Source organism: Amphiura filiformis, chromosome 14, assembly GCF_039555335.1.
Source record: "Amphiura filiformis chromosome 14, Afil_fr2py, whole genome shotgun sequence".
Lineage (NCBI taxonomy): Eukaryota > Metazoa > Echinodermata > Ophiuroidea > Amphilepidida > Amphiuridae > Amphiura > Amphiura filiformis.
In genome coordinates, this window is record NC_092641.1 from 6,164,491 (window position 1) to 6,183,566 (window position 19,076).

Here is a 19,076-nt window from a genome sequence, read left to right on the forward strand (position 1 = left end):
TCAATTTTCGTGTGCTGAAAGCTTGTTTTAACCTTAACTTGGAGATAATACTGATATTTACTCGAGATGCTGAGCGTGGAATGTCACAACGTAATGGCAATAGTGGATCTGCAAATGAAAAAATACCATGTGTTATGAAGTCAAACGTCTAAGACTTTTTATTATTCTCTATTGCTCATTAATTTGCTTAGAAACAGAAATAGAAATAAGAATTTGTAAAGCGCCATTTATCTAGAATTCTATTACCCCCACGACCCATTATTCAAAATCGCGCACTGTGATTTGTTAAAACGCGTCACGTGAGAGCCCATTATTCTGCAATAATGGGTCGAGCGCCCTAACACATTCTACGCACAGCATTACGCTTGGTTGCGCGTGCATTATTTCCGCGATACGCGCTGTCACTTAAGCGTACGCGCTCCACCTTGAAGTAAACAACTTGAAATATTTGGGCAAAAATGTGATATTTTCTCTTTAAATCTCACTATTTTGTGGTAATATTTACCCATTATTTACGTTTTTACTGCCTCGGACACATTATTTTCGTGTAAAGGATAATGCATTACCCTTTATTTCTTAAATAAATTTCATCCAAGGCGTTGTAAAACATGAAAAATATGATAGAATACAATTTGAAGAAAAAAAAAAAACAAGACGAGAAAAAGAAAGTTGAGGATAGCGTGCTCACTATCACTATACGCAGTAAATTATTATTATCAACATGTGTCTTTTCTCTAGAAGATTCGCAAATCAATTAGACTTAAAAAATATTACTAAACCCTTTGTAAGCATGATTTTCTTGGAATTATATGAGGTGATTGGCTTGTTGATATTTTTAACTGAAAAGTTGAATAGGAACAATGCTTAGATAGTAAAAAAATATACAGATTAAGAAAATGAAACTCGACCCTCCATCGTCTGCATAGACAATATCGCCTTTTCGCTATATCCCAATTGTCTTTACGATTGAAATCGAGAATACGTCATGTCGATCAATGTGCACATGCTCAGTGACCATGGAAGGCATCGATGGTGACATAGTCTCGGTTTCCATCGCAAAGTCTTTCGGGAATGAGCGAAATGGTATAGTTTGAGTAGGTCAATTGCCACAATTTGTGTCTGCAATTTGACCTAATCAAATTTGTTTTTGTTGTTAAGCACAACTGCATTGAATTGTATTCCACAAGTATGCAGAAAACAAGTTTAATATTTATTTATGTATTTATTTATTTATTTATTTATTTATTTATTTATTTATTTATTTATTTATTTATTTATTTATCTATTTATTTATTTATTTATTTATTTCAATTTATTATTATTATTATTATTATTATTATTATTATTATTATTATTATTATTATTATTATTATTATTATTATTATTATTATCATTTCTATTATCAGCGGGTTGTTCGGGAAAAGTAGACGGAATACCAGGACAATCAGATGTCGAAGATGGAAAAGAAGTAAAAATGAGGGGTATGGCATGTAAATGCAAAGGTGCCGAAAACAAATTTGAATGCATACCATAAAAACGGGTAAGTAAACATAATTATTCAATTATATAGTTGATCAATGGTAACACGTACAGGGCATATTCACGATGTCCTCATCAGGTCACCTGTTGGAGGCTAGCCTGGATTATCCTCCAAGAACGCAGTGTGGAGTACAATACATTCACCTGCTATGCTGTGGTATTCTTAACACCGTAATTGCTATGATGTGGTGTTCGTAACAGGTATTTGTATTGTTTTCCATGCACTCCTTGAGACATGTATAAATCCTATTATATAATCACCCTATTCACCGTAGAAGTATAATTGATGTAACATGATTAATTACCATAGCAATGGGTCACACTATTTTTGAATGTATTGCCATAAGTGACTTATTACCGGAGTGACTTATGTCCGACCGTGTGAACACGACTTGATGTCTGTAATCATAGCAATAGATGAATCCATTTTTTAATAGATCGCCCTGCACTACAAACAGGTTGAATTCCTCACTGCTAGTCGTGTTCACACGGTCGGACATTAAGTCACTTAATACCGGTGTTACGAGTCGTACTGACTCAAGGCCAAAATCACCTTGTACCCAAATTCACACGAAGTCTTTAATTGAAAGTAAGATACGATTGGTACAATATATGACAACAAATGCACATAATCAAATCATAATCATAATCAAAATAATCAAATATAATTATTCTTTAAACTAATCAGTACTTAGCCAGCATTCTTCTTCTTGATGGTAACATAGAGTTCTTGCAATGTTCTGGACGGCTGATGTATATCCTTATTCACTTGTCCTGCGAAAATCATCGAAGTCCGTTGTACACTTGCATTGATAAATATCCTTGCGAATACAATCCTCACACAAAATAGCGTTGCTTTTTCCACACACTTATCACCTTGCGCTGCTTTCTCCAAACGCATACCCCTTGCGCGGCTTTCTCCAAAAATGGTGCTATTTCCATCTTTCACACAATATCTTCAGAAAGCTATTACCTATAATAAGTGACTTATTACCGGTAATAAGTCACTAATGTCCGACCGTGTGAACACGACTTATATTTATAGGTACCGCGTGAACGTTGTAGTGCAGGGCGATCTATTCGAAAATTGTATTCATCTTTTGCTATGGTAGTTAATCCTGTTACATTCGACGGCGAATAGAATTTTGATCAAGGTCTTTATCCCTGCTCTTTGATAATCTATGTACAATGTAAATGAACTACGTAACTTCTTGTGCAGGGCAATACATTAAAAAATAGAACAAACCCGTTGTTATGGTAATTAATCCTGTTACATCACTACTTAATAATAATAATAATAATAATAATAATAATAATAATAATAATAATAATAATAATACCCATACAACAGATTAAAATTGATTGATGACACTGGATATTAAAAACTACACCTTAAAAGTAATCTAAAACCAAACAAAATATTGCAGCAATGATGTTTATAAACAAATGGCAAACAAAATCAGTATTAACATGATAAAAAGATAAGAATTATAAGGATGCGTCTTCAGCATTGCCTTAAAACTGTCCACAGAGGGAGCTGATTTCAGAGATAAAGGAATACTCTTCCAAAGTGCAGGGGCAGCAACTGCGAAAGACCTTCGCCCATATGATGTGGATGACTTGGGCTGCTTCGGCAGTCGCATGGAAACTGACCTCAACGAGCGTGATGGTACATATTCCTCAAGCAGTTCTGTTATGTACGCAATTGGCGAAGTACTGGCGATATGTGCTGGCGTTTCTTGACTAGGGCAACCATACTTGCGTTCTGTACCTGCTGAATCTTGCGGAGCTCACATTCAGGAAGTTCAAACAGTGCACTATTGCAGTAGTCCAGCCTGGAACTAACAAAGGCATGAACCAATTTCTCTGCTGTAGCGAGATTAAGAAATTTGCGGATTTGTCCGATCTTCCGGAGAGACAGATTTGCCGACTGGCACACAGAGTTTACAGGAGAGGACAAAGTCAGCTGATGGTCAAGAATGACACCTAGATTGCGTGCTTTGGAAACAGGGCTAACAACACAGGAACCTATTTGAAAACAATCCAATGGCGTGATGTTCTTGACAAATTTTGATGTAATATGAAGGATTTCCGTCTTCCCATCATTCCACATCAGTCTGTTAGAAATCATCCATTGCTTCACATCACTGACACAATTCTCCAAGCGAGAAATAGCTTGATCTCTATTAGCTAAATTCATGATCATGTACAATTATTGTGTGTCATCTGCATACACCATAAGCTGCACTCCATCATGAGATCTTATAATATCTTCCAGCGGAGCAGTGTACATTGGAAAGCCAACGGGTCCTAGTACTGATAGCACAAAAGGTTCAGATTTGATACCGTCGATGACCACTGACTGAACTCTACCGAAGAGGTTCGATCTTAACCAAACGAGGACAGAGCCAGACATTCCATAACGATTTTCCATACGTTTCAATAGCACATCATGATTCATAACGTCAAAAGCAGCAGTCAGATCTAAAAGAACCAAAACTACTTCACCATGCACATCTACCGCCTGCTACCATCAAAGTATAGAACGTTATTCAAATGACCAGCCCAGGTCGGTTGCCTGATGAAATGTGATGGTATCACACGCAACGTAGCATTGCTAAAAGTAGAAAGTCCAGTATTTTGATTCAATTCCAAATTTCATGTTACGATAACTGGAGGATTGAGAACATTCATATTAGTTATTGTAAAATATTTTGGGCAAACATTTTAGCGAAATATTTATATCAACAGTTTAAATGGCATTCTGTTAGAATGTTTTAGATCACGTTTTCAAAAATGTTTTAAGAATGTTATCAAAACGTTTTTATACCCTGTATATAACCTGACATTTAAACCTTTTCTGTAAAACGTTGTGTGTTTGGGTAACTTGGTTAAAATACATTAGGACACACATTTAATCTCCAAAACTCTGGTTGAGTTATTTGATATAACAAAAGTTGTAGGACCTTAGATTATTTTACATTAATTGGTTTTACTTGGTAACAAATATGAACACATCAAGATTAGTTGATTATGGTAAAATTATCTTGTGTAGATTGTTTTTGTGTTAAAAGGTCTGATCTATTGGGGCATATGTGATGCGATTTTGCTTGATCGCATCACATATGATCAGACTTTGAAATACACGGAAAGTGACAAAATATGTCAAGATAGGATCTGTAATCTTTCAAAAATTCAAAATATCAAGTTTTACAAAATCAGGGCCTAATGTTGGAGCAAAGGCTCTGCCATGCAAAGCCAAGGTCAATGCGTTGACGCTTAAGATCATGGCAAAGGCAAATGCTTCGACCCTCAAGGTCAATGCCAAGACCAGATTCAGATTCAGATTATTTTATTTTCACATATTAAATCTTCACATAACATAAGTAAATGATATAAGTGTTACATGTATTGCATATTATATAGGATTTTTAAAATCAACACAGACTCCCTCATTGTCAAAACTATTTATAACAGTAATAATAACACAATAATAATAATGAAAAATGATACAAGTGAAAAAATAATACATTAAATATAATAAATACTGATATAATAGAAATGACAATGGAGGTTGTAGAAATACTAAGTGTAGTAGTATACCAATCATGGTGTTTACATTTATATTAACAATAATAATTTAATACAAGTCATATGAGTATCACTTAAATATTAAGAGATACTAAATGTACATTACAGATGTGAGTATCACAATAAATTAATAATATCAACAACTGATTAAATAAAGAGCCTGGTTCCACAACAAACACGTGTCTCTGAATTACTCGTGCGGTAAGTGGGTCGTGAAACCACAAGCAGCAAATTGGGATGAATGCACCAACACAAAGCACAAAATAAACAGTGGATGGATGAACAGCAACAACACTGTGAATACGCTGGCGAAGTTACGTAATTAATCGGATTAATTTCCATAGCAATAGGTGAAAAACAATTTTGAACATATCGCGCTTCACTACAAGTAGGTTACACTCATCATCTGTGTATGTCTGTAATCGTAGACCGAATACAATACTGGCCTTTTCAAAGATACTAATTTTACAGGTGCAAGTGATCAGCATGATATGGTTCAATGCAGAGGTACCGCGTGAACGTATCAGTGCAGCGCGGTATGTTCAAAAATTGTTTTCACCTATTGCTATGGTAGTTAATCCGATTATTACGTAACTTCGCCAGCGTATACTGTGTGAGGACACAGGTTATCAAAGGAGAACAAAGGCAGTATTAGGCTTTATTATTAATTTTAGGCTTTATCCACCAAGCCAAGTCCAAGGCCCTATACAAAATACCTATTAGTGTAAAATGAAGGTATTGTCACAAATCGCTGGTATTAAAACAGACACTTTCATTTATTTGCAATCCGAACATTTCTAGACAATTGAAAGTGAGAAAAATTAAACATTTGAAGAATATTTTATTAAACCAACAACAAGAAATCTAAGAATCTATTTGGTCCATGGAGTGTGACAAAAGAAATTCCCCTTTCCTTCGGTGTGCCAAATTCGTTTCCCTACTATCGGTGTGGCAAAAATCTCCTTGCTTAGTTCACTTATTTTTGTTTTGTCTTGTTTTAATTCTTCTTTAACTTGGAACACCCAATCAGTTCAAAACACAATTAATCATCTGTTTCTTCCTTGAGGCTCAGGGCAGCAGCTGTGTCCACGCCGTCCAGCACATGCCAAATGTTGTGAAGTCAATTGCTTTTGCTCGTCGGGTGACATATCTGAACATCAAGAATTCAGCTCAGAAAAGAAACATATTATTAGGCTTCAATTACTGTTGCTTCCATTGAACAGTCAGGGATTGGTAGCTGTTTAATACAAGCAAAAGTAATTAAAATGTGCAATTTTAACCAGCCTCGGAAACACGTAGTAAATAACTTTACATTTTTTGTAATTTCGGTAAAATTTGCAAATACAGCATCCCTGATTTCTCTCCGGATTTCATACGGAAATATTTTTTCGGAGGCACTCTGCACCACCGTGCGCTTCATCGCTGGTTACTCAACCCTTTTTCTGTATAATTAAGTATACATTTCCAAACCAGATTTGTAGTTTACAATGTTTTATTTTTTGCTTCATTTTTCTTACAGATCAACTAAACTACAAACAAGATGACGAATTAGCTGATCTAATGTGAATATTTAATTTCTGTATGTTGCTGCAACAAAAGTCGCATCTGATCATCATTATCGGTTATTGATAAACAGTAAATCAACAGACATCCTCTGTTTTAAAGTAGTACTTAACGCTATACATATAAATAGATCATAATCTGCAAAAACAGCCACGTGGTTAATGCACAGGTATCGTAGATCTGAGGTCATGGGTTCGATTGTCTTCTTTATTATTTGCGACGGTGCACTCGTACATATTATAATCGTCCTGCTATGGGATTTGCAATTAATTTGCAATTAATTAATTGTTTTATTTATGAAAATGGTCTCATGATGCGCACGTAAAATTACAACTCAGTTTTATAAGCCACCATTGTTTGTAAGTCCAGTTCATTAAAAAAAATCCAAATCAGCATTATTTCATGTAACGGAAGATATCTTGTTTAATTTGATACCTCATTAATTTTGTGAAAATCAAACAAGAAATGACACAACAGTAAGTCTGTTATCATCCAAATCAAAAAGCTTAGGTCCGTATGAAGAAGGATTTCTATGGTATTTAATTAAAATATCGTATTCTTACAAATACATAGTTTCATATTAGATGGCTGCAGTTTAACTTTTTGACTTTGATAGGAGTAAAGGATGAAATGAAAAGAGTCAATGGATCCTTCTACTGAGTCTAACCTTCGCAGTTAGACCAGGTCTAACTTTAGACCTGGCAACATACGGACCTTGACATTCATGTCAAAAAGTGACACATGGATGATAATGCCATAGGACATCATGCAACACAGCAATCACATGTTCAGGCGGGCATTCATGGTATTTTACCATCGATATGCTTATTATCGTACTTTTACGGTATAATATCCCATTGAATTGGACAGTAACTAGATATCTGTCGTGTCTTACTCAATTTTCACAAATGAAGTGTCAAATTTAAGAAGACATCTGGCTTATTAACTAAATGTATATTTCGGATGTTGAACGACTCACGAATAATGACTACTTTGATTGAGTAGTTATTTTAGTGCTATGTGTAGTATATCAGAGACCCATGTGATAGGTGTACATCCCATTCCAGGTCCGTAGCAAGGATTTATTTGTGAGCGGGGTGCGGTGGATTCAAATTTAGACCCTTTCCTTCAAAGGGCTGATTTTCAACGTTTTTACAGAAAGATGGAACATTTTATTCGGATTGAATTTTTTAGGGTTGGGGTGGGTCGAACCCCCGCACCCCAAAGGCGACGAATTTGTCCCTTGCATTTAATTAAACCGTACTTGTAATATTGATCCATTTTCGGGTATTGCGCAGTCGAACACGATGATAAGATACAAATGACAAGATGATCATAAAAACTACAAGAATAAGAGTACTTTTGAAATTACCAACTATTAACCACCACATAACCATTATATTCGGCAATCAGGGGTTATAATCTTATGAAAATAATGCACAGGTGATCATCAAGATCAAGCCATGAAATCAATTATTTAAGGGATCGACAGTTGTGCGCTACTTTCAACATAATGTAAGTTTTAGTGGCACAAATTGCATAGGAATTGAGATACACATTAGGAATAAGCTTATATGACAACGATTACTGAATTGTACATAGTAAACAATAAATAAATAATTAACAGCAAATCAAACTCATTTAATGCAAACTCTACTTATTTGTGTGTCTGATTGAAAGGACAAACTCAGATAAGAGTGAAAAATCATGATTGTATCGTATTGAATATTTGTGATGAAACAGGCACTTCATTATGTCAGGTACCAGCACACTTATATAACACGCTTATCCCGCGGTTAAAGTCAGCATGGCGAAGATAAAGGATGTTGGGTAGAAAATAAAGTTCACTATGTTGAAAATGAAATAAGATATCACTCTGCCAATCTATAATTGAAGACCGAATTAAGAAGACTAGTTTGCGTCTGACGTCAGGGCAAAGTCGCGACGTGATTGGTTGCTGACCTGCGCAGTACGGTATTTTTTAGTCTAGTTGACAGGACGTCATACGCAAAATAGTCTTTTAATTCGGTCTTTAATTATATCTCTAACCTGAATAATAATAGCCCTAAAGATAGGTGTAGCATTGATGTAAGATGCTAATGAGTTAGACTAGTGTAAAGACTCCATTGAGGCATACAGGATAAAACTGTGTCAATAGATTTTCTGTGCTAGGCTGATTCCGTGCTTTCTATTTTCATAAACCTAAATCGAGCCCTAACCATAGCTATAAAATTTCATATTCGCAATAGCGAACCTTATTTTCGAATAGCAAACCTTCGACATGGCGGGCGGCCGTCTTATTCCGCCTCCATTGAGATACGTGAAAATCGGCATTTGGCTTCAACAAGGGCACAAGCCGTGTAACCGTCATATTATTATACATACATACCGGAGTTGAAGGATTCCCAGAAACCGGTCTTTCTTAATTTCAGAGACCCGTCAAACCTTTCTATAACAGTAGCTAAAATTACCTTCATGTAAGCATCACGATTTTTTTTATCCCTATCCCTAAACCTAACATTAATCCTAATACTACACCCTAACTTTAACCTTAACGCTAACGCTAACGCTAACCCTAAAACCCAAATCATACAGGGTGTATCAAAATGATTGGTACCCATCAATTTTGATGTTTATTGACAAGCCTACCTCTTCCAAATACACTTTTGGATACATTTGAAATATCCAGAATGTATAGTTTATGACTTGTTTTTGCAATTATTTTACAAATTATTTGTTGAATTTTGATGTGTCAGGCTCATCCATTATCGATGAAAACTGATGGGTACCGATCATTTTGATACAGCTTGTATCATTCGTGATAATGCTTTATGAAAGTACCAAAATCGGTCGAATAGTCCGCGTTTCTGCTGGGCTGCTTTACTGTGTTTACCCGGATTTTGCTTGCAGCTTCAAATTTGGTCTATAGACCTTTAGTCAAACCACCTATTTTTGGCGATTTTTTTTACTACTCCCCCACATATTTGGCAACCTCTCCGAAAGAAATTATAGGATTAATTCGTGATTCTAGCATCCTCTTTTTATGACATTTTTCAGTAGATATCCATGAAAAAATCTTACTCCAAAAATTTCAGTTGGTTGCGATTTTGCGTTTGCATATTATATGCACTAGTACTGGGGTATGTGAATTACACTCCATAGACAATGTGGTGTACCAGAACGTAATTCAAATTTCACAATATTTTTGCTAAACGAATAAAGCCGCAGGTTTCCAGTGGTATAAAAATCTCAACTTTTTTTCTTCAGAGAAGTGGGGGGATGATGCTGTGAATCATGCCCTTTTAATACATTACTATAAATCCGAAAGTGAAATTTTTTTATTTATGGGGAATAGTGTACTTGGGAGTAACGAATATCTCTCATATCGTTGGCCTTGTCTATAACAATGGTCAGACAAAGTAACTTTTTATACCAATATTTAGTAAATAATTTATATTGTCTGGTCTTAGGACGAGTCAGAGCGGTGTCTGAGCGATGTTTTCTCTTTTGTTTTGCATAAATATTTGTCAGCAATGCATATGGTAATATATATAATGGTTACCAATGCTATCATTGCTATCATAAGATCAATGGATCAACCTGTAGAAATAAACTATTATTTAACTCTCTTCACGCGGGTGTCGACTGCAGGCGACATGTTTCAAAAAAATTTTTAAATTCAGAAATTTCAGAAATGTAAATTTTCATGACCATATTTGGAATCAGCTTGAAAAATGCATTAAAATGAGTACAAACAAGCCTAGTATTGGTTAAGTAGTTCTTAAGATAGCTCTTGATATTTTGAGAAAATATTTCAAAACTTCAACTTTTTCCGGTGAAGCAATTGGCTAGCACGCAGAGCGGTAAGCAAAATTACCCAAACTGGCAAAATATTGCCTAGCTTTTAAACGTAGCATTGGATTGGGTCATCTTGAAATGACCATCAGTTCCTGTTATAACCGTTATCTTGATAATTCCTTTTCTTAGGCACCAGAAACAAATTGGTTCGATCTTTGGAACGACCGCCGATGCTGCGTCGATGATTATTATGAATGAACTAACAACTAATTAATCAGAAATAATACTATATTTATACTTTTCAATATCCATACAGGCAAAGATTTATATGTAATCACAATTAATAATGGTCAATTAATTGATTAAATAACGAATAAGCATCGATGGTCGATTGAAAGATCAACCTAATTCGTTTCTATTGTCTTACATATAATTCATAATGTTGTGATTGCTGGACGATATCTGAAGCTAACGCTAAGTATACGGATACCACCTGTTAAATCAATTGAAAAGCACTCTGTAACTGGCGTACTTAATGTTAACATATAGGTCTAAAGAATCTCAATCTCTTAAATATTACCAGCTATATGTGTTTCATACAGAGGGATATTATTGTCATCTACACGAGTTTTACTTTTATCATCATACATCCCTTTCCATACGCCACGAATTTCGTCATACTGGTCATCATCTGCCAACTTTGGCGTTGTTGTATTTGTACTGAATTAGTGAAAAGAAAGGAATAGAAAGATAACAACGTGATAGAAAGGTGTTAATTAATTGTTTGATTCACGTAAGATTCATTCATATAAAGTTTCAAAAACTAAAAACATTCAACTTGGTTCTAAACTAAAGATGGTTTCTTTACCCTATTTTTTAATTGGCCCTGTGAGCTAATTGAATAATTGCACCTATTGCAGTCTATTCGCTGTAGAAGTAGTGATGAAACAGAAATAATTACCATAGCGATGAGTCAAAACTATTTTTGAATGTATTACTCTATTCTATTTATTTATAAAATTCTAGAGTGAACAATAACACATGACCCAGCTAACAATTTTTCGTTGTTACAACGTTGTCTAAAAGTTATATATAAAGTCGTACAAACGTAATATATGGACGTTGTAAGTACGAAAATCTGTGAACTCGTATTCGTGTTGTGAAAACGTTATTCCCGAACGTTAATGTAACGTCATTATGACGTTGTTTTGACGTCAAGTTGTGAACGTCGAAACAACGTCACTATGACGTTATATCAACGCCTGAAAATTAACCTAATTACGACGTCCGTAGATTACGTTGTATCAGGGTCAGACCATGACATTTACACGGCGTTGTAATAACGTACTTTTTACGCCGAAACAACGTCATAAATTTGCGTACTAACGACGTCCGTAGATGACTTTGTATCTGGGTCAGTTCATGACTTTTAAACCACGTTTTAACCACGTGCTTTATACGTCGAGACAACGCGATTATGACATTATATTAACATCCGGCAACAATGATGCTCAATCCCAAAAAGGGAGAGCGTATAAAAATTTAAAGTTTAGAACTTCAGGAATAGAAGTCGTTACTTTGAGTTTCATGTCTAAAGGCGATCGTCAAACGACACGATGAGAAAATTTTGGCTGGACAACAATATCCTTGGAATGGAAAAATTTACATTCCATGGTGTCAATATGTAAACTATTTTTCAGATGCGTATTTGTGTAACGTTTTCTGAACGTATTATTTAAACGTTGTCACCAGGTCTGGTCAAACATTGCATCAACGTCGAAACAACGTCATTACAACGTCATAATGATGTTATATCAACGTCCAAAAATCAACGTCGAAAATAACGTTGTCACTACACGAATACGAGTTCACAGATTTACGTATTTACAACGTAAATGACAACCTAAGTCCAACGTCAGCGAATGTCGTGAAAACGTAGTGTGTTAGCTGGGGAGGAGTGACGCAGGTCAAGAAATAGCCACCTAGGCACTATAAAAGACAACCACATGGGCCAATCAGTGGTTCACAGCAGCTTAGGAACAGGGGTGACGGGGTACAGTAAAGCATCAGACGCGTGAAATAAGATGCTTATGCACTCTGCTCTTGAAGGATGGTGCACCGTTGTTAGATATGTCTACAACTACTCCATCTGGTAGGCTATTCGAAATTTAAACTGCAGTGTGGATGAAGGTCCTGCCAGTACACATGGTTCTAGATGAGAGCATGGCAAGACTTGGGCAAGCTGGAGCGGGTAACTCTTCTGACTACAAATGTCTTTGATAGCAGTGCCTTCAGATCTGGTGGGCATAAGCTGGGTGTGCATTTTGTAGAGGACTGTTGCTGGAGCCACTTGATTTATTTCATGGACAGATGTGATGTTAAGCTCTGTAATTGCTTTCCCTTCGCTCACGCCAGTAATTACGATAGACCAGTCCTCTCTGGGGCTAGATGTCGTGTCTTGACCCTTGACACGACATCTAACTTCCGTTTTGTGTTTTCCCTGCGCAAAATCGCCACTTGGCCCGGCTTTGGCCGTAAAAATCGCCTAATAAACACAGCCAAATTAAAAAGTCACCACTAGTTCCATCCTCATTTTGAGTCTGATGAGTTTATGGCAAAATAATTTATATAATAATTTTTTATACACTTTCCTTCGACGGTTGATACCAAATTTGATATCACAAGTTTAATCATCAAGAGCATAGGAACCGTTGTTTGGAGATTCGTGCAATTTTAAAAATGACATAGGGAGTTGTATCACGCGGCGGAACTAGCGTGAGTGCCAAAAATTACGTCACATGAATAGGCTGGCAGGTTAATCAACATCTACACATCTACACGCATCTGAGAGGTTTAATGTCATTGTCATTAAAGGTTTGCCCATGCATGTCAAAATGCAAATCAAGTACCCCGCTCTTTTAATTGTGCGCAGGCGAGTGTACAATGATTCCTGTACGGGTTGCTTCGGGCCACCTAATAAGCTGATACCATGCATTGGGTTTTTGCGGGGTCAATTCGTAATTTGTCATTTTTAAAATTCAACGAATATCCAAACAACGGTTCCTATGCTCAAAAGTTCGAAAGTTTGGGTTGAACAATCAATTACAAAAAAATACTCTCTTGTGCCAGAATTTACTAGAACTTGGATTGGTTATGTTATCTCAAGTTGCTCTACTGGTGGAAACACTCTGAACCTGTGATATGTATTCCCCAAGACAGGATTCGAAAGGTTCGCAGAGATATAGTGAGGGCGCTGCGCAAAAATGTATCCAAGCAAAGGCATTGGCCCGAATGGCCAGACAATGTGTATCGGGTATTAGCACTCACAACTCTTGGTATGACATGTTAACACTGACACAATCAGCTCAAAAATAGTTACAAATTTATCAAGGGGTGTAGTACCACCTTAAAGCTAAATTATAACATTTGCTGAGGAGGACGCCCCTAATATTTTTCAATATTTTACACGATTGTTAAGTACTTAAGTAAACTAACATACCCTGCAAAAATCAAGACTTGAGCTGCTGTAGTTTTGTCAAAATCCGAGATTTTGAATAAAACGCAGGAACCGTCGTTTTATTATTACGATGGAAATATTAGTCGAACGCGTACAAGATGTGCATAACATAGTACATTGACAATGTTTTATTTTTTGCTTCATTTTTCTTACAGCTCAACTAAACTACAAACAAGATGACGAATTAGCTGATCTAATGTGAATTTTTAATTTCTATGTGTTGCTTCGACAGTAGTCATATAACTGGAAGACAGAGATAAAAAGACTAGTTTGCGTCTGGCGTCATCTGTCAATCAAACTCGAGCATGGTTAGTGTACAAATATCGTGATGATAAGAGTTGCTGAACGCAGTGGTAAAACTGGGCGCCTTATTGTTAATTTTGCAGCTTCAAACATACAAACCGTCTCGAAAGTTAGGTCTTTATAGTAGGAAACTTTCTTTCGCGAAGGCATCATGTCAACAATGCCTAGAAAAGTTGCTTTTTGCTTTGTAAAAGTACGTACTTTTTCGCCATGTTCTGCTATTTCTTTTCTCGGATCGGCACCAGATAAATCGACCTTCCTTTTACGCGCTATTAACCAATGAAGGATCGTAGGTATTTGATTGACAGTGACGTCAGACGCAAACTAGTCTTTTTATCTCTGTCTTCCAGTATACCTGATGAAAGAGATTAGACATTATAACATCATCGGTTATTCATAGTAGGCATCTTCGGTAACAAAATGTACATTTTATTTCGGATATTTGTTCTACTGAAGGACTTGCGAACAATGGCTGCTTTTTAAACTGAGTAGTTATTTGTGTGCTAGTTGTAGCTATATATATATATATATCATGATATCAGAGGCCCTTGTAATAGCTGCACATCCCATACCAGGCCCGTAGCCAGGATTTATTTTTGGGACGGCTGTGGTGCGCTCAAAAATAAACTTTTCCTCAAAATGAACCTTTCCTTCAAAAAAGGGCTGATTTTCAATGTTTTAAAAGAAAGATGGGCCTTTTTTTATTCGGATTGGATTTTTTAGGGTTGGGGTGGGTCGAACTCTTACATTTAATTTGGCCATACTTGTAATATTGATCCATTTGCCGGGTATTGTGCAGTCGATAAAGAGATCAGTGAACATGTAAAACATGCTTTTAGTTACTTGATAAATGCTTTAACATGGCCGTATGATTGATTGGAAGAACTTGGTACATATGTTTTATCTCAGAGAACACGATGATAAGGTACAGATGTGAAGAATATCAACAAAACCACAAGAATATGGTACTTTAAAATTACCAACTACTAACCATCACCATTGCACCACATGACCATAATATTCGGCAGTCACCTGGTATCTTATGATAATAATGCACAGTGATCATCAAGATCAATTATTTAAGGGATCGACAGTTGTGCGCTACTTTCAACATAATGTAAGTTTTAGTGGCACAAATTCCATAGGAATTGAGATACACATTGGAGATAAGCTTGTATGACAACGATTATTGAATTGTACATAATAAATAAATAATTAACAGCAAAGCAAACTAGTTTAATGCAAACTGTACTTATTTGTGTGTCTGATTGAAAGGACAAACTCAGATAAGAGTGAAAAATCATGATTGTATCGTATTGAATATTTGTGATGAAACTGGCACTTCATCATGAAAGGTACCAGCACACTTATATAACACGCTTATCCCGCGGTTAAAGTCAGCCATGTCGAAGATAAAGGATGTTGGGTAGAAAATAAAGTTCACTATGTTGAAAATGAAATACGATATCACTCTGCCAATCTATAATTGAAGACCGAATTAAAAAGACTAGTTTGCGTCTAACGTCAGGGCAAAGTCGCGACGTGATCGGTTGCTGACCTGCGCAGTACGGTATTTTTTAGTCTAGTTGACAGGACGTCATACGCAAACTAGTCTTTTAATTCGGTCTTTAATTATATCTCTAACCTGAATAATAATAATAGCCTTAAAAGGTGTAGCATTGATGTAAAGATACTAATGAGTTAGACTAGTGTAAAGACTCCATTGAGGCATACAGGATAAAACTGTGTCAATACATTTTCTGTGCTAGGCTGATTCCGTGCTTTTTATTTTCATAAACCTAAATCGAGCCCTAACCATATAACATTTCATATTCGCAATAACGAACTTAATTTTCGAATAGCAAACCTTCGACATGGCGGGCGGACGTCTTATTCCGCCTCCATTGAGATACGTCAGAATCGGCATTTGGCTTCAACAAGGGCACAAGCCGTGTAACCGTCATATTGTTATACATACATACCGAAGTTGAAGGATTCCCAGAACCGGTCTTTCTTAATTTCAGAGACCCGTCAATGATCAAAACTTTCTGTAACTGTAGCTAAAATTACCTTCATGTAAGCACCACGATTTTTTTATCCCTATCCCTAAACCTAACATTAATCCTAATACTACACCCTAACTTTAACCTTAACGCTAATCCTAACCCTGCTTTATGAAAGTAAAATCAAAATCGGTCGAATACTCCGCGTTTCTGCTGGGCCGCTTTACTGTGTTTACCCGGATTTTGCTTGCAGCTTCAAATTTGGTCTATAGACCTTTAGTCAAACCACCTATTTTTGGCGATTTTTTTTTACTGCCCCACATATTTGGAAACCTCTCCGAAAGAAATTATAGGATTAATTCGTGATTCTAGCATCCTCTTTTTATGACATTTTTCAGTAGATATCCACGAAAAAATCTTACTCCAAGAATTTCAGTTGGTTGTGATTTTGCGTTTGCAAATTATATGCACTTGTACTGGGGTATGTGAATTACACTCCATAGACAATGTGGTGTAATTTCGTTCTGGTGTACCAGAACGTAATTCAAATTTCACAATATTTTTGCTAAACGAATAAAGCCGCAGGTTTCCAGTGGTATAAAAATCTCAACTTTTTTTTCAGAGAAGTGGGGGGATGCTGTGAATCATCTGCGAATGCCCTTTTAATACATTACTATAAAACCGAAAGTGAAACAATTTTATTTATGGGGAATAGTGTACTTGGGAGTAACGAATATCTCTCATATTGTTGGCCTTGTCTATAACAATGGTCAGACAAAGTAACTTAACTTTTTGATACCAATATTTAGTACATAATTTGTATTGTCTGGTCTTAGGACGAGTCAGAGCGGTGTCTGAGCGGTGTTTTCTCTTTTGTTTTGCATAAATATTTGTCAGCAATACATATGGTAATATAATTTTAATTCAAAAATTTCAGAAATGTAAATTTTCATGACCATATTTGGAATCAGCTTGAAAAATGCATTAAAATGAGTACAAACAAGCCTAGTATTGGTTAAGTAGTTCTTAAGATAGCTCTTGATATTTTGAGAAAATATTACAAAACTTCAACTTTTTCCGGTGAAGCACATGGCTAGCACGCAGAGCGGTAAGCAAAATTACCCAAACTGGCAAAATATTGCCTAGCTTTTAAACGTAGCATTGGATTGGGTCATCTTGAAATGACCATCAGTTCCTGTTATAACCGTTATCTTGATAATTCCTTTTCTTAGGCACCAGAAACAAATTGGTTCGATCTTTGGAACGACCGCCGATGCTACGTCGATGATTATTATTAATGAACTAACAACTAATTAATCAGAAATAATACTATATTTATACTTTTCAATATCCATACAGGCAAAGATTTATATGTAATCACAATTAACTAATAAGCATCGATGGTCGATTGAAAGATCAACCTAATTCGTTTCTATTGTCTTACATATAATTCATAATGTTGTGATTGCCGGACGATATCTGAAGCCAACGCTAAGTACACGGATACCACCTGTTAAATCAATTGAAAAGCACTTTGTAACTGGCGTACTTAATGTTAACATATAGGTCTAAAGAATCTCAATCTCTTAAATATTACCAGCTATATGTGTTTCATACAGAGGATATTATTGTCAACTACACGTCTTTCAGATAGATTTTTACGTTTATCATCATACATCCCTTTCCATACGCCACGACTTTCGTCATACTGGTCATCATCTGCCAACTTTGGCGTTGTTGTATTTGTACTGAATTAATATAAAAGAGCGGAATAGAAAGTTAACAACATGATAGAAAGGTGTTAATTAATTGTTTGATTCACGTAACCATGGTAATCCGGGCGACCCTAAAAACCCTATTACATCTTTTAAGGGGTACTACACCCCTCGATAAATTTAGTGTCTAATTTTGCATTTTTCTCAAAACTAATAACACACTGGTAACAAAAGTTATGTATATTATAGGGGCAAGGAATCCAATTACTACACTGGAATTTCTGTGACCCAGAACAAGCGGTTCGTTATTTATGATCAGAAATAAGGTACAGCTTGGATGTACCTCGTTTCCTATCATATATACTGAACCGCTTGTCTTGAGTCACTGAAATTTCAGTGTAGTAATTGGATTCCTTGCCCCAATAATATACATAACTTTTGTTACCAGCGTGTAATTATTTTTTGAGCAAAATGCAAAAATAGTCACAAATTTACCACATGGGTGTAGTAATTCCCCTTAAGACTTTTCCAGAAAAGTATTGTGCGTATATCGTCTTGTTTTTTTATTTTTCGGGAGAGGGGGGGTGTGCTCTATTGCTATGGTAGTTAATCCGATTAACTACGGCGGAGAAATAAGGCAAAATTTGGTTACCGTTGTTTGCGCAGTTTCCTGCAGAAGATGGCTCCGGCAATAGCAACAACAAAGAAGATACCAAGTGTTACACCGATGCCTAGAATATAAAGGAACAAAGAAAATGGAATTATTCCAAATCTACGTCATCATCCTTCGGCTGCGGAGCAGGCGACTACAATTTTCCTCCAGCTACATCGGTCTTGAGCCCTTGATGATAGTTGACCTTGACTCAGTATGCTGTCCATATCCCCCAAAAGACACTGGGTGCATTTCCAGAACAAGGTTAGTTGCCGTCCAGGTTTCCTCTTGCCATGAGTTGGGACATACAGTACAATAAATACTCTTTTTCTGGCTCATCGTCAGTCAAGCGGAGTATATACCCTACAAGTTTAAAGTTTCATTTGACGAGTCCT

General features: G+C 36.1%; 2 protein-coding genes across 3 annotated transcripts in view; one reads left to right on the plus strand and one right to left on the minus strand.

Moving 5' to 3' along the window:
• Positions 1-8,333, plus strand: part of LOC140169631 (uncharacterized) — a 34,710-nt gene extending 26,377 nt beyond the window's left edge. For both annotated transcript variants that reach the window (XM_072192912.1, XM_072192911.1), the window contains exons 8-9: positions 1,407-1,540; positions 6,650-8,333. In XM_072192912.1, the coding sequence (XP_072049013.1) occupies positions 1,407-1,534 (128 nt within the window). In that variant the 3' untranslated portion in view covers positions 1,535-1,540; positions 6,650-8,333. The remainder of the gene's footprint in view (positions 1-1,406; positions 1,541-6,649) is intronic.
• LOC140169143 (uncharacterized) lies at positions 3,233-3,739 on the minus strand. Its single transcript, XM_072192401.1, has one exon. It carries the CDS (start codon positions 3,737-3,739, stop codon positions 3,233-3,235), a length of 507 nt encoding a protein of 168 aa, XP_072048502.1.
• Positions 8,334-19,076: the final 10,743 nt, after the last annotated feature.

Excerpts from the sequence above, each read along its gene's own strand:
- LOC140169143 (XM_072192401.1), bottom strand. The coding sequence starts at position 3,739 with ATGAATTTAGCTAATAGAGATCAAGCTATTTCTCGCTTGGAGAATTGT.